We start from the raw sequence: 14033 nt of genomic DNA, 5'->3' as shown, positions 1-14033 counted from the left end.
CAAATACTTGAGATTATATGATTGGATCTTTATTTATGATTTTTAGCATTGTTAACCCCGGTTTAGGGGTTAACAGCATGTTATATGTTTGGCAACAGTTCTTCTACCCTAATTGATGGAGTGTGTAGCTTTTAATTTCTAAAACAACCATGCATGAAGACACATATAATGACTATTCCAGGATGACAGTCAAGATTCAGCAGACTCGAATAGGAGGGAGCATGACGAATGATTTTCACACATGAATTGGCACCCCTGAGCCCAGACCTCTGAATTCATTAAAAGTTATTGGGATGTGCTGGAGTATACTTTACAGAGTGCTTGACTCTTGCATTGTCAATACAAGATCTTGACCAAAAATTGATGCCCCTCTTGATGGAGAAAATGTTGTGTAATGTTATTTCCATCAAGAGGTGCATTCTGATCAAGATCTTCTATTGGCAAATTGATTTTGAGAGAGTAAAACTGATGCACTTAAACTGACAATTGCTGAGTATTATAATTTGTAATATATAGACTGTTCATAAGTAATATTCACTGTTCATAAATGTAATTCTTTGGACAACATTATACAGCTGTTTCAAACTGAAGTTAACAATATAGTGATAATATGTCTAAATATTTATATGTAACTGATTTATATAGATTAAATATTACCTTCTGTGGCGCATTGATGACTCCAATGTTATAGCCAAACTGAAAGGAACCCAGTACAGCAGTGAACACTGACAATGCAAGGCTTCCAGTTATTCTCTGCAGAACACCAAAACACACAAAGTTTATAGACACAGTATCATAGGTTTGTTGAAGCAGGAATATTTTCATATAATCTAAACACATTGGTGTTTAAAGTATAATCAAATATTAAAATAAAGCCAAGTTACAATGTCAAAAGAAGTTTTACAGCTTTACCATTATATTCACAAATTGAAATATGTTTTGTTGCTTTTTTATGTAAAAAAACAAAACAAAAACATAAACAGAGAAACTGAGAATGACCCCTAAATTCCAATCCAATTCTTGAATTTGAAATGATGTCAAAAACAGGAAGTAGAATTACAATTTTAATTTGATTTAAAGGAAGTAGAATTGAATTTTTAATTTGAATTAAAGAAGTAGAAATGAAATTCAAGGAAAATTCAAAGAAATTCATATACATGTCTTGTCATAGCAGCTTCATCTGCACCTGTTGAGAGAATCTTTAGTGTTGCAGGAAAGATCTTCAGAGCAGAACGGTGCAGACTCAATGATATTGAGTGATGACATTTGAGGAGTGATTGAGAATTAGATGCATCAGTGTTACTCAGTGACTTTTGCACTGGTATAAATGATAACTTGCATTTACAATAGCTTTGCGTTATTTTATTTACTTTGAAATTACTATAACATTGGAACAAAACTAATTAAACAACATTGAGGGGTTAATTTATTCCAATTGATCATTATCTGTAGCCTGACAAGCCAGACCCACATCAAGATGTTTGGTCTGGAATCTCACCATTGACAATTTTGAGGCTTGAATTGAGGAACCGATTAAGCTGATAAAATTAAGGAAAATAAGATTACTTGTTTATTTTAAGAGAATTAGCTCAATTATGCAGTTTTATTTAGAGACACTATTGTTAGTTCCCAGCATGTTTTGCATATGGCTGGAAATGGAGATTAATATTGAAATGAAGTGCTGTTTAATGTGTTTTTGAGTGAAGGGAAACAATGTTCATTTATGTTTGACATTTGAAAGAATTTCTGTTATGTTGAAGCTTTGACCGTTACCATTGTGCAGAAGAGTAGAGCTATCCCAGCAGGCACACAACGTCATAAGACATTGATATTTAGTTATATTTTGGTAGCGACGTCAGTGACCAAAATTCTACGTCAGCTCAATGTCTAATGCCAACGTTACTTTGACGTCCAGTACCAACGTCAGGTTGCGTTGTAAGTAACCAAAATCCAACGTCAAGCCAACGTCATAATGGTAACGTCCACACAACATCAAATTCTAACATAATTAGACGTTGATATTATGTTATTTTAAGGTTGTGTTGTAAAGTGACCAAAACAACATCCACACAACGTCACAATGGTAACGTCCACACAACGTTGAAATTCTAACATCATTAGACATTGATATTTTGTTAGTTTTTGGTTGTGTTGTAAAGTAACCAAAACACAACGTCCACACAACGTCACAATGGTAACGTCCACACAATGTGAAATTCTAACATCATTAGACGTTGATATTTTGTGGGTTTTAGGTTGTGTTGTAAAGTGACCAAAACAACGTCCACACAACGTCACAATGGTAACGTCCACACAACGTTGAAATTCTAACATCATTAGACATTGATATTTTGTTAGTTTTTGGTTGTGTTGTAAAGTAACCAAAACACAACATCCACACAACGTCACAATGGTAACGTCCACACAATGTGAAATTCTAACATCATTAGACGTTGATATTTTGTTATTTTTAGGTTGTGTTGTAAAGTGACCAAAACAACATCCACACAACGTCACAATGGTAACGTCCACACAACGTTGAAATTCTAACATCATTAGACATTGATATTTTGTTAGTTTTTGGTTGTGTTGTAAAGTAACCAAAACACAACGTCCACACAACGTCACAATGGTAACGTCCACACAATGTGAAATTCTAACATCATTAGACGTTGATATTTTGTGGGTTTTAGGTTGTGTTGTAAAGTGACCAAAACAACGTCCACACAACGTCACAATGGTAACGTCCACACAACGTTGAAATTCTAACATCATTAGACATTGATATTTTGTTAGTTTTTGGTTGTGTTGTAAAGTAACCAAAACACAACATCCACACAACGTCACAATGGTAACGTCCACACAATGTGAAATTCTAACATCATTAGACGTTGATATTTTGTGGGTTTTAGGTTGTGGTATTTACTAACCAAAATCCAACAATGAGCCAACATTTCAAACCAACATCATATTGATGTCAAATACTGACATTTAGTCATGAGGTATGATGACCTAAACACAACATCCACACAACATCATGATAGTAACATTTATACAATGTCAAATTCTAACATCATTAGACGTTGATCTTTTGTGAGTTTGAGTTAACGTCCACACAACGTGAAATTCTAACATCATTAGATGTTGATATTTTGTGGGTTTTAGGTTGTGGTATTTACTAACCAAAATCCAACGTTGAGCCATTGTCTCAAGCCAATGTCATAATGACGTCAAATACTGACATTTAGTCATGAGGTATGATGACCGAAACACAACGTCCACACAACATCATGATGGTAATGTTTATACAACGTCAAATTCTAACATCATTAGACCTTATTATTTTTGCGCGAGCGGTTTGAGTATTTATCTATCCAGCAAAACTCTCCTGTGCATTCAATGTGCACGTTAGACGTTGGATGTAGACGTCACTCTGACGTTGGGTTCTGACGTCAACCCGATATTCATTTTCAACTAAAATACAACGTCCGTGAGACGTTGGATGTAGACGTCACTCTGACGTTGGGTTCTGACGTCAACCCGATTTTCATTTTCAACCAAAATACAACGTCCGTCCGTCCAGAGATCGGTATGAATAATGTTGCCATAATGATCCACAGTACGTATTGGATCTGATCCAGCTACGTCATCTTTTGGTCTTTTACAGTTTTTCTCAATTGATTTGACACATTTCTCCAAATTAATGTAGTTGCTCTCAAAACTATTAACACAGCAAACTAAACACACTGTTATGTTGGCAAAACAGTTCAGTATTCACTGCATATGAAGCACTGCAGTTTATTCTATAAAAGCAGCACTTGGCAACTTTTGCTCTCGGGGTCCCCTACAGTTGGGAAAAAATAATGTTCTCAACTACTGTCGTAAGCTCTGTCATCCTACAACAGGGGATGCCATTGCGCATGCATTTGTTGACATGACAGCCCTGATAGCCCTGAACTAGTGATGCGTGGGTCGTCTCATAACCCGCGGACCCCGTATGTCTATTTAATGGTCGGGGGTGTGGGGCGGGTTGTAAAAATATATACAGTGGTGCGGGGCGGGCCAAATAACTTCATAATAGTGTCCCCGCGGGTTGGTGCAGCACTAACAGTTAACTTACCCTGAACACTGCAGGAGGAGTTCACATGCAGGTGTTCTTCTGGCGTCGCGTGTGAAATGTCTTCATCCCAGGTACAGTCAGTGGCATATGTTTCAGCATGTCATATGAATAGAATTTCATTGGTTTTATTTTTTTTCAAACGCCAAATAATCACGATCCTCACGTTTACAAGCCAGCGTCATTATAGTAGTCTATTGGTTACCGTTTTACAGAATCTATTATGATACTTCAATTGAATGTTTGAGTGGTAGGTAATCACCATAGCAAACATGACAGCATTGGTCGGGCACGCCTCCTTCAGCTCACGCCAAGAAACAAACGCTGGCCCAATGTTGATCCTCGTCCTGCCTTTAATCCAATCACTTTTTCGTTTCCTCTTATTGCTTTCCTCCAACAAAACCTTTTCTTTCTTATTTGTCTGTGCTGCTTCGGACATTACTATATTATCCGACGAACAAAGTTGGGCTCGCACGTCCGAATTTAAGAAAGTGTGGGTGTTGGTGGAAGTGACGTATATGCCGTAAAGCTGTCGAATTTTGTAGTTCTTTTTTTTCTCGGGTTACTACCCGAAACCCGAAGTTTAAAAGTACGATTAAAAACGATACAGACCCCATCAAGCTATGGCAGACGTGTCATTCAACCTATTGTAAGTCGATGTATCATCACAAGAGTCTTGAAAATATATTATGAAGGTTGAAAAGTTACCTAGTGCTGCTTTAATTGATTTTTTCAAAAATAAATACTAACATTAAAACAACAAGTGTTCTCTGTTGATTTAATTTTAAAAAATCAGCTGTAGATACACAAATACATGAATGAAAATACACACTTTTCATGTTCTTTAATTGTGTTCTTCAAAGTTCTTTAATTACGAGTTTAGTTGTATACACTATATTTAAAAAAAAATCAGTTCTCCAATTTAAAATTTTCAAGTGATTGATCACATACATTTTTCAGTTGGCCAAATTGAATTTCTGTGGATTAAATTGCATCAATTCACAGAGTTTTGTTTGTTGTGTTTTGAAAATAGTACAAAAATTCTTGTGATCTTTGTGAAGCCCAATGAAAAAGCTGTAAATATTTTTCCTGATATATTAAAGATTTGTTTGGCTGTATGATCTGCTGTGATAACATTAGGGAATTTTGTGCACAGTGTTTTGAGAAAACTATGCTTTTGATTTGTAATCTGTTAAGGACAATTACAAAGGGGACAGATCACTGTGTTAAATGTTTTGAGAGCAGTTACCTGAGTTTGGAGATATGTACCAGTGTGTCAGTGCATTAAGCCACATTAAGCATTTTTCATGTTAAGCATTTTAGAATGTCCCTGGCTACAGAAATGTTCTTATTTCATTGTTCTTTCATTTAAGATTTTGCTGGGCAATCTGAATCTGTGGTTTGTCTCATTTGTAAATTGTAAATTGTGTTGCTTTAAAAATCTAATGTTAATACAGATACAGTGTTCACCAAAACCATGTGTTTTGTATTGATTTACCATCTAACGAAGTTATAATAGTTGGTTAAATGAAGTCGGTGTGCCACCTACAGGCCTTTTGGGTGAAGTGTAGGTTGGTAAACAACATTACCCCTTTTGACAAAATAATCGTGATTATGATTTTGAGAAAAATAATCGTAATTATCATTTTTACCATTATCGTGCAGCCCTAGTCTAGATTATCCATACAGTGGTATTTTCTGCTCCAGTGTAATTGATCAAGTTGACCAAGTGTGTTCCCTGTCACAAGAACAAGCTCTTCACCAGGAGTGCTGATCTAAAATGAATGAAGTACTCCCTACAAGCAACCTTGAGAAGCAACACAAATCTGAAAGACTGTTGTAAAGGATGTGCAAATACAAACACATTGGTTTGGTATTTATTATCAACAATTTTATAATGAATCCTAAAGCACCTTGGTTTTGCATATTTAAATAAAAAAATTCAGCTGGGTTGCTGCTCAAAACGATGTTTGCAGGTGTATGCCCCAGTTTTCCCCCATGCCTCGCTCCCAGCTATGACACGACAGCGACCAAGTAGCATGACAGCAGGGGCACGTTAGAGCTCAAACCGGTGCACAACGTTTTGCTACCGGATTTCCAGGTTGAACGACATGTTTTCCGGAAACGGTGTGCAATCATAAGCTGTGTCCATAGACAGTAAAAGAAATGGACCGAGCGTTCCCATTGACGTCTACGGCGAAAGAATGAAGTCAACCTAGGGGCACTCACTTCCTGATGGCTGAGCGAACTGCGCAGGCTCAGACTGAGCTTGACGACGTAGATGTGACGTGAGCCTCCTGTCTGACAGCTGTGAGTCTTCTAGTAGATGTGGAAAGTGAAAGCTGAATCACGTTGTTTAAATATTTTCTCCCGTTGCTTTTGGCTCACTATGGGCTTCTCTCCATTCTTCTCCCTTGACTTTATCAGACTTTATGTCTCCACGTCCCCCCGACTGTCTGATAGACAGTAAAAGATTGCCTGCGAGCGTCTCCTCAGGTCTATACGGTAATTTCTCAACTGTGCGACAGGGTCGCGTTGGTTATGACGCAATCGTTAGCCTATTTTTACAAAAACAGCTTCTGCGGGGCGATAGTGTAAGATGCAAGGTAATGGAGCCTTTTATACATTGTCGTGTTTCTTTAGAAATAAACAATGGACAAATGGAGTCTTTAATCGCCTCAGATGTAAAGTTATTCACTGTCAAAGTGACTCAAAAATGAATGGGAGTCAATGGGATGCTAACAGCAGGTGATGGCTTGGTTAGCAATGGCAGCCCCTAGGGGTGGAACGCTTTCCGAGCGCTAGATTACCCCCTTGGCTGTGTCTCATTTCGTTAAATTTCGAAGGCTGCGTCCTCCGGAGGACACATCCTGTGTAGGATGCAGTATACGGAGTCTCCTCAATCAGAATTAAACAAGACTTCCTTCGTAGGACACACAGGCAGGAAGTATCACGTTGCTATGCCAACAAGTTCATCCTCGTTGCGCTCTCACGCCAGTTATATGGATGAAAAGTATTTATTACTTGAAAATGACTATGAAATGTTTCTTGTCTTGACAGCAATGTACTGTTCTAAACGTTTAAAATGCACTAAACAGTCGTAATCCTGTTTACCACAGGATAATAGAGCTTAAAAAAAGAAGACGCTTGAACTACTTAATTTAAACACCACACCTACGCTCGCATGTATACCTGGCGGTGGTGCAATTTTTTCATATAATATTTAAAAAAAATGATGGTTGTTAACGGAGACGCAAAGAATTGTGGGTTATCTCCAGCCGTGAAGGCTACACCTCGTGCACACTCTGAATTCCTGTGAAAGAAGGACACATTCGAAGGTCGTATTTGGAGTGTCCTACTCACTTTTTTAAAATGAGACGGCCTTATGACGTATTCACCCTTCGAATGCGACCTCCGGAGGACGCAGCCTTCTGAAATGAGACACAGCTATAGACGTGTGCAATAGGGTTTTTCTCTTGTTTGGTGGGTGTGTCAAAAATGTCAGCCCAATCAGCAGCAAAACCCATGCGGTGTTAAAGAGTAGTGTGGTAGCACAGCGGGTCCAACTTGTAAAGTTGTTTACAAATGTGTCCGCTGCAGCACGGTATACGGAACAATTAAAGATATTAAAAGACATGTTTGTCTTTTCATCCGAAAATGTGAGGCAAATGTTTGATCACAATAATTAGGAACCACAGTTTCCAAAAGAACCTTCACTCGATTGGGATGTCTCTTTTATTCTGGACGGCAAGGGCAGTGACTGTAACATTGAGTGTATTTTTCAGTATTAAACACACTTATACCGATTAAAAAGAAACCTAGGTCTGCGTTCATCCCCAACAAAACGTTGCAAATTGTTTTGTTTTTTAAATGGAAACGGTGCTGCGTTGAACACCCTGTTCTGATGACGCAAGAGTTGCAACTATGGCAGCTGAGAAGGCCATTCTTTCAAAGATGAGACTAGGCGGCTGCAGTGAGGGGAGGAGTGAAAAAAGTGCAGGCAAGCCGGACAGTTCTCTCTTCTCGTAGACACCTGCGAGATCAGTTGCGGATATCGCGGGATTCACACTCGTGCGCTCTCTTGCTGATAAACTGGATGTAATTAAGGTTATGTTGCTTTTATATGAAAATAAATACTATGAACAAGACACCCAAAGTTTTTGTTATCATTCGAAAGACCTGTTTATCAAGCATTTTTACTTTAATTACATACATGTTTTTATATATTTTTATAAATATGACAACAATCACATAATCCACAGAGAGATCGCACTGTCCGAGAGTTAGGGAATATTCACACACATCATTTATACACATTAAAACATGATACCGGAGTTTTAAAGTCAAACATTTTAAAAAAGAACCATACATCACGGTTGTTTAAACCAATGAGCATTAAGCTGTGTCGTCAGCAAGTCGTTTCCCATCGTGCTTTCGGCCAGCGCAGTCGGTGGAGAGCAACTGCGCTCGACTGCAGAATCTGACAAATCCGCCTTTCGCTCGCGAGAGATTTTTGACATACGTCAGCATGACATCAGAGCAAGGCGGACCGCCCTCGGACACATTTCTAACCGGCATGCATCTCGCGCTGATCACCGGTGATCGGTTCTGCGCAGATTTTGCTCATCTCAAACAAGCCTATTGTATTTTGGTTGAAAATGAAAATCGAGTTGACGTAAGAACCCAACGTCAGAGTGACGTCTACATCCAACGTCGGACGGACATTGTATTTTGGTTGAAAATGAAAATCGGGTTGACGTCTGAACCCAACGTCAGAGCGACGTCTACATCCAACATCGGACGGACGTTGTATTTTGGTTGAAAATGAAAATTGGGTTGATGTCAGAACCAACACATTCTGACACCCAACTCATCACATATGGACGCTTGACCAGGACCCCTTGTCGTCACTTTTCAACGAACTGGGCGTACCTTTATCGTCAATTTTCAACGCGCTGGGTGCTCCATTCAGTTCAATGAGAAACCTTTGGCGTCATACACAGACGCGTTTAATTCTTTGCGTTTGTAAAAGCAGACATGATTTTATTAATATTTAAAGGCTACTTTTATATTTTGGAGCAACTAACCCAACTCCTACCCTAAACCTACCCACATCTTAACAATATAAAACACATAGGCAAATAAATGTACAGTCACAAGTATTTATTGCAAAATCTGACCAAAACAGTATAAAAGTATTAGCTCATGTTGCATTCCAAGTCTTCTGAAGTCATACGATGTCTTCATGTGAAGAACAGAGTTGATCTTGATGTTTTAATCGCTGAAATGATGATCCCGCTGCCCCGTGAACGAACTCATTCATATCTCATTCAAATAATTCAAAAGACTCTTAAACATGACGCAATCGGTCACAAGACACAAGAGAGCCAATGACATTTTACAATCAATGCTGACGTAATGACGCAATTGGTCACAAGACATATGAGAGCCAATGCAATTTCACTATGAAATCTGAAGTACGGGTGGCAATATTTGAAATTTGATGCGTTTGTTCATGATCTTCGGCGGATGGAGATGCTGATTTTCTTTTGCGGATTTTCTTCATGCAAATCAATCGTTTGGCCTTGGAAAACTTGGATTATTTAACTTTTTTGAATAACTCGTGGATGCAGTCGTATGTTATATCCTGTGTTTTATATCATGTTCACACAAATGGGTAGGTTTAGGGATGGAGTGGGGTTGGGTAACATGTTAAACTGTGTCTAAATAGCATAAATAAAATAAATGTAAATGAAATCATGTGAAAGTGTGTCTAAATAGCGTAAATAAAATAAATGTAAATGAAATCATGTTAAAATGTGTCTAAATAGCGTAAATAAAATAAATGTAAATGAAATTATGCTTGCTGATTAATAAATTTCACTGTTGACGATAATATTCTCATTCCCAGTGCATCTGTGTATGAAGCCAAAGGTTTCTCATTGAAATGAATGGAGCACCCAGCACGTCGAAACTTGACGATAAAGGTACGCACAGTTCGTTGAAAAGTGACGACAAGGGGTCCTGGTCAAGCGTCCTTATGTGACGAGTTGGGTGTGAGAATGTGTTGCCAGAACCCAACGTCAGAATGACGTCTACATCCAATGTTGAACGGACGTTGTATTTTGGTTGAAAATGAAAATCGTGTTGACGTCAGAACCCAACGTCAGAGTGACGTCTACATCCAATGTTGGATGGACGTTGTATTTTGGTTGAAAATGAAAATCGGGTTGACGTCAGAACCCAACGTCAATATGACGTTGGGTTCTGACGTCAACCCGATTTTCATTTTCAACCAAAATACAACGTCTGTCCGACGTTGGGGTCCAACGTCAATCGGACGTCATACTGAAAAGTGACGACAAGGGGTCCTGGTCAAGCGTCCTTATGTGACGAGTTGGGTGTGAGAATGTGTTGCCAGAACCCAACGTCAGAATGACGTCTACATCCAATGTTGAACGGACGTTGTATTTTGGTTGAAAATGAAAATCGTGTTGACGTCAGAACCCAACGTCAGAGTGACGTCTACATCCAATGTTGGATGGACGTTGTATTTTGGTTGAAAATGAAAATCGGGTTGACGTCAGAACCCAACGTCAATATGACGTTGGGTTCTGACGTCAACCCGATTTTCATTTTCAACCAAAATACAACGTCTGTCCGACGTTGGGGTCCAACGTCAATCGGACGTCATACTGACGTCCTGTGCCTGCTGGGATGGTTAGGTTGTGATGTGAATAACTGCAAGTATTATTATTGTTATTATTATTTTGACGAATGTTGTTGCTCAATGAGCAATAACTTTGCTAATGCTAGTGCAATAACAAGTTTGTTTCTACTTGTGCCAGCATCAAAAAGACTATTAATTGAAATTCAAATATTAACAGGTCATATATATACATATATCACGATTTATAAATTATATATAAATTATATAAAATATATATATATATATTTTTATATATATATATATATATATATATATATATATATATATATATATATATATATATATATAATGAAACCATTATGTCATAGAATTCACAGCAATATGTTGAACATTATGAGATTGAAAACAAGATATGTCTTATTACCTTCATATTTAAATAAGGATTGCTGCTTTACTATTAACCCCTATACTCATTTGATCTGATCTGCTCTTTTCTGTCACGTGTTTGAGGTAAAATGGTTCAGTCTGTTCCCATGTCTTTGTGGTTCATCTTGCATTAGCAGCATGGGGCACACACACCTGTCTTTTCACTGACTGACAGAAACATGGGAACAGAGCTGAATCATCTCTTGTTTATATCTGCTGACACAACCCATAGGAGTTTACCACACATCTTTCTAAACAAATGCTGTATTCATTGTGTAACAGACACCGAAGGCATCTATCTGTAAATGTTGTCTTCTCCTGCCATTTAGTCTATGGCAGCCCATAGAACCTCTTGTGAGAATGTTATGAAATTTGCCACAGAGACTAAACTTTAAACACAGCAAATTTGGAGTCTTTAACTAATCCCTATAAATGCCACCATCTGTCCAAATTTGTAATTTGTTTATGCTAAAAACTTTTGAATCATAAATCCCAGACCCACATAATCTTTGCATCGAGATGATTAAAACGTATGATGTCACAATAAATAAATACCCTCGTTTTGGTCTTCTTTTTTTATTTTTAAAGCATTTTTCTAATTCGTCTTAGACGTTTTATTTGATTTTCAGCTAAATCAGTTGGGGGCACCTACATTTTACCGATCTGTCCGCATTAACACTATATGATCATTTAAAAGCTGGATAACATCACCAGAGTGGCTGTACAGCCAAATCAATTTCTGTTGCATTATCTTCCTGTTAGCACTGTGAAGCTGCTTTGAAACAACTGATAATTATATTAAGTCAATCAAAAACTGCTGTACTTTATTATTTCTTTAAAAACTTACTTTTATAATCTTCATGTGCCCAAAATTTATTATTCAGGTCTAATATAATTATCAGTTGTTTCAAAGCAGCTTCACAATGCTAAAAGGAAGATAATACAACAGAAATTGATTTGGCTGTACAGCCACTCTGGTGATGTTATCCAGCTTTTCAATGATCATATAGTGTCAATGTGGACAGATTGGTAAAATTTAGGTGCCCCCCCCCCCCCCCCCCCAATCAAAAGCTTTTTGATTGACCAAACCGACTAACGCATCAATTAATTTAATTGCATGATGACAACCTGATTCTGAGGCTGAAACTCTGCAAAGCTTAATAAAGTTGACTCCAAATTTGTATGTCATTGTCACCTCTCACTGCCTACAAAACAATTTGATAACTGCACCAGCTATTTGGTCAAAAGTTATAAGCAATTAAATCATATTACTATTGATTGTATTTATCATTTTTCTACATTTTGACTAAAATCTAAAAACCTCTTTAATTAGTCATTGTTGCATTCTGATCTTATACAATATACATTTAATTAAAATATTTTTTTTTCTCATACATACATTTTTACACAATTATGTTAAATAAATATATAAATAAATAAACAAACAAACACATAAACACATAAATAAATAAATAAATAAATAAATAAATAAATAAATAAATGAATGAATAAATGAATGAATGAATGAATGAATGAATGAATGAATGAATGAATGAATAAATAAATAAATAAATAAATAAATAAATAAATAAATAAAAATAAATTAAAAAAAAGGTTAAATGAAACTATGATGTAATATGTAATAGAACTTGTTCTGTGTGTTTGGTGTTTGTTCCCTGGCAGGACCAAGCATTCGGCTATGTTGTGTTTTGTAATTATACATCAAAACAATGTCAAGAAAGCCGGTATATCTGAACACTTAAACAGCAGCATTTTTTTTTTCTTCGTTTCAGGAAAATACTTCCTTAACAAAACATTAAAATGAGTTCCTCAGATATGTTGGCATAATAACAATATTGTTGAGGATGGCATGTCAGTGTTGTGATTACATCACAGTGTTGTGCGGCACCGACAAGTTAGTAGCTACACGTTATCTTTTAAAGTCCATTGTGTGACTAAAATGCTGAGTCGTCTTAAAGCAAAGATTTGACCTTGAAACATGTGACCAGTTACATACTTCATCTAACTGCAGTGTTTATTGCCATCTCACACTCACACTGAATTGCAATATATCCAGTGACAATCTTACTGAAACCAACGGACGGCTGCACATCTGAATGTGAGTGTAATATTAGATCAGATTCAGTACATGGGCACATTCTCTTATTATTTTAGGTATTTAAATCAAATAATATCATAACCTAAACATACTATTATTTAAATTTCAAGCCATATAAATATTGACACTAAATGATTAATATAATATAATATAATATAATATAATATAATATAATATAATATAATATAATATAATATAATATAATATAATATAATATAATATAAATCACATTGTGCTGCTTACATTATCGTACACGCATAAACAATATTGTCATTACCTCCCCTCCCAACTGCTGAAACCCAGCCGGCATGACTCTGAGTGTGCAAGACTCAAAGTTTTGGTCCTGTCTCACAGTCCTCTCCAAGAAGTATTATTCCAAAGCACTGATCTGTGAATTGAATTTATCCTTTTAAACACACTCACAGAGAGAGAGAGAGAGAGAGAGAGAGAGAGAGAGAGAGAGAGAGAGAGAGAGAGAGAGAGAGAGAGAGAGAGAGAGAGAGAGAGAGAGAGAGAGAGAGAGAGAGAGAGAGAGAGAGAGAGAGAGAGAGAGAGAGAGAGAGAGAGAATAACCAGAGAAAAAAGAAGAAAAATAAATACCCGAAAAAGTCCAGAATATGGATCAAGGCTTGTGCGTTTCTCCCGTGTCTATAATTTCCTCTGTGACACATGGAGGTTTGAAGAAGAGGGCACGGGGACAC

At 37.0% G+C, this 14033-nt stretch overlaps 1 protein-coding gene across 1 annotated transcript in view; it reads right to left on the bottom strand.

Annotated features, from left to right (window-relative positions):
• The window catches only part of LOC137083451 (solute carrier family 2, facilitated glucose transporter member 4-like), a 58209-nt gene extending 44176 nt beyond the window's left edge, over nucleotides 1-14033 (bottom strand). The window contains exons 1-3 of the mRNA XM_067449403.1: nucleotides 13933-14033; nucleotides 13610-13720; nucleotides 658-753 (exon numbers count right to left, since the gene is read on the bottom strand). Coding sequence (XP_067305504.1) covers nucleotides 658-753; nucleotides 13610-13642 — 129 coding nt within the window. The 5' untranslated portion in view covers nucleotides 13643-13720; nucleotides 13933-14033. The remainder of the gene's footprint in view (nucleotides 1-657; nucleotides 754-13609; nucleotides 13721-13932) is intronic.

This window comes from Pseudorasbora parva, chromosome 1 (genome assembly GCF_024679245.1).
Source record: "Pseudorasbora parva isolate DD20220531a chromosome 1, ASM2467924v1, whole genome shotgun sequence".
NCBI classification, from domain to species: domain Eukaryota; kingdom Metazoa; phylum Chordata; class Actinopteri; order Cypriniformes; family Gobionidae; genus Pseudorasbora; species Pseudorasbora parva.
The sequence above is the reverse complement of the archived record's forward strand: the minus strand, read 5'-3'. Positions and strand labels throughout refer to the sequence as shown.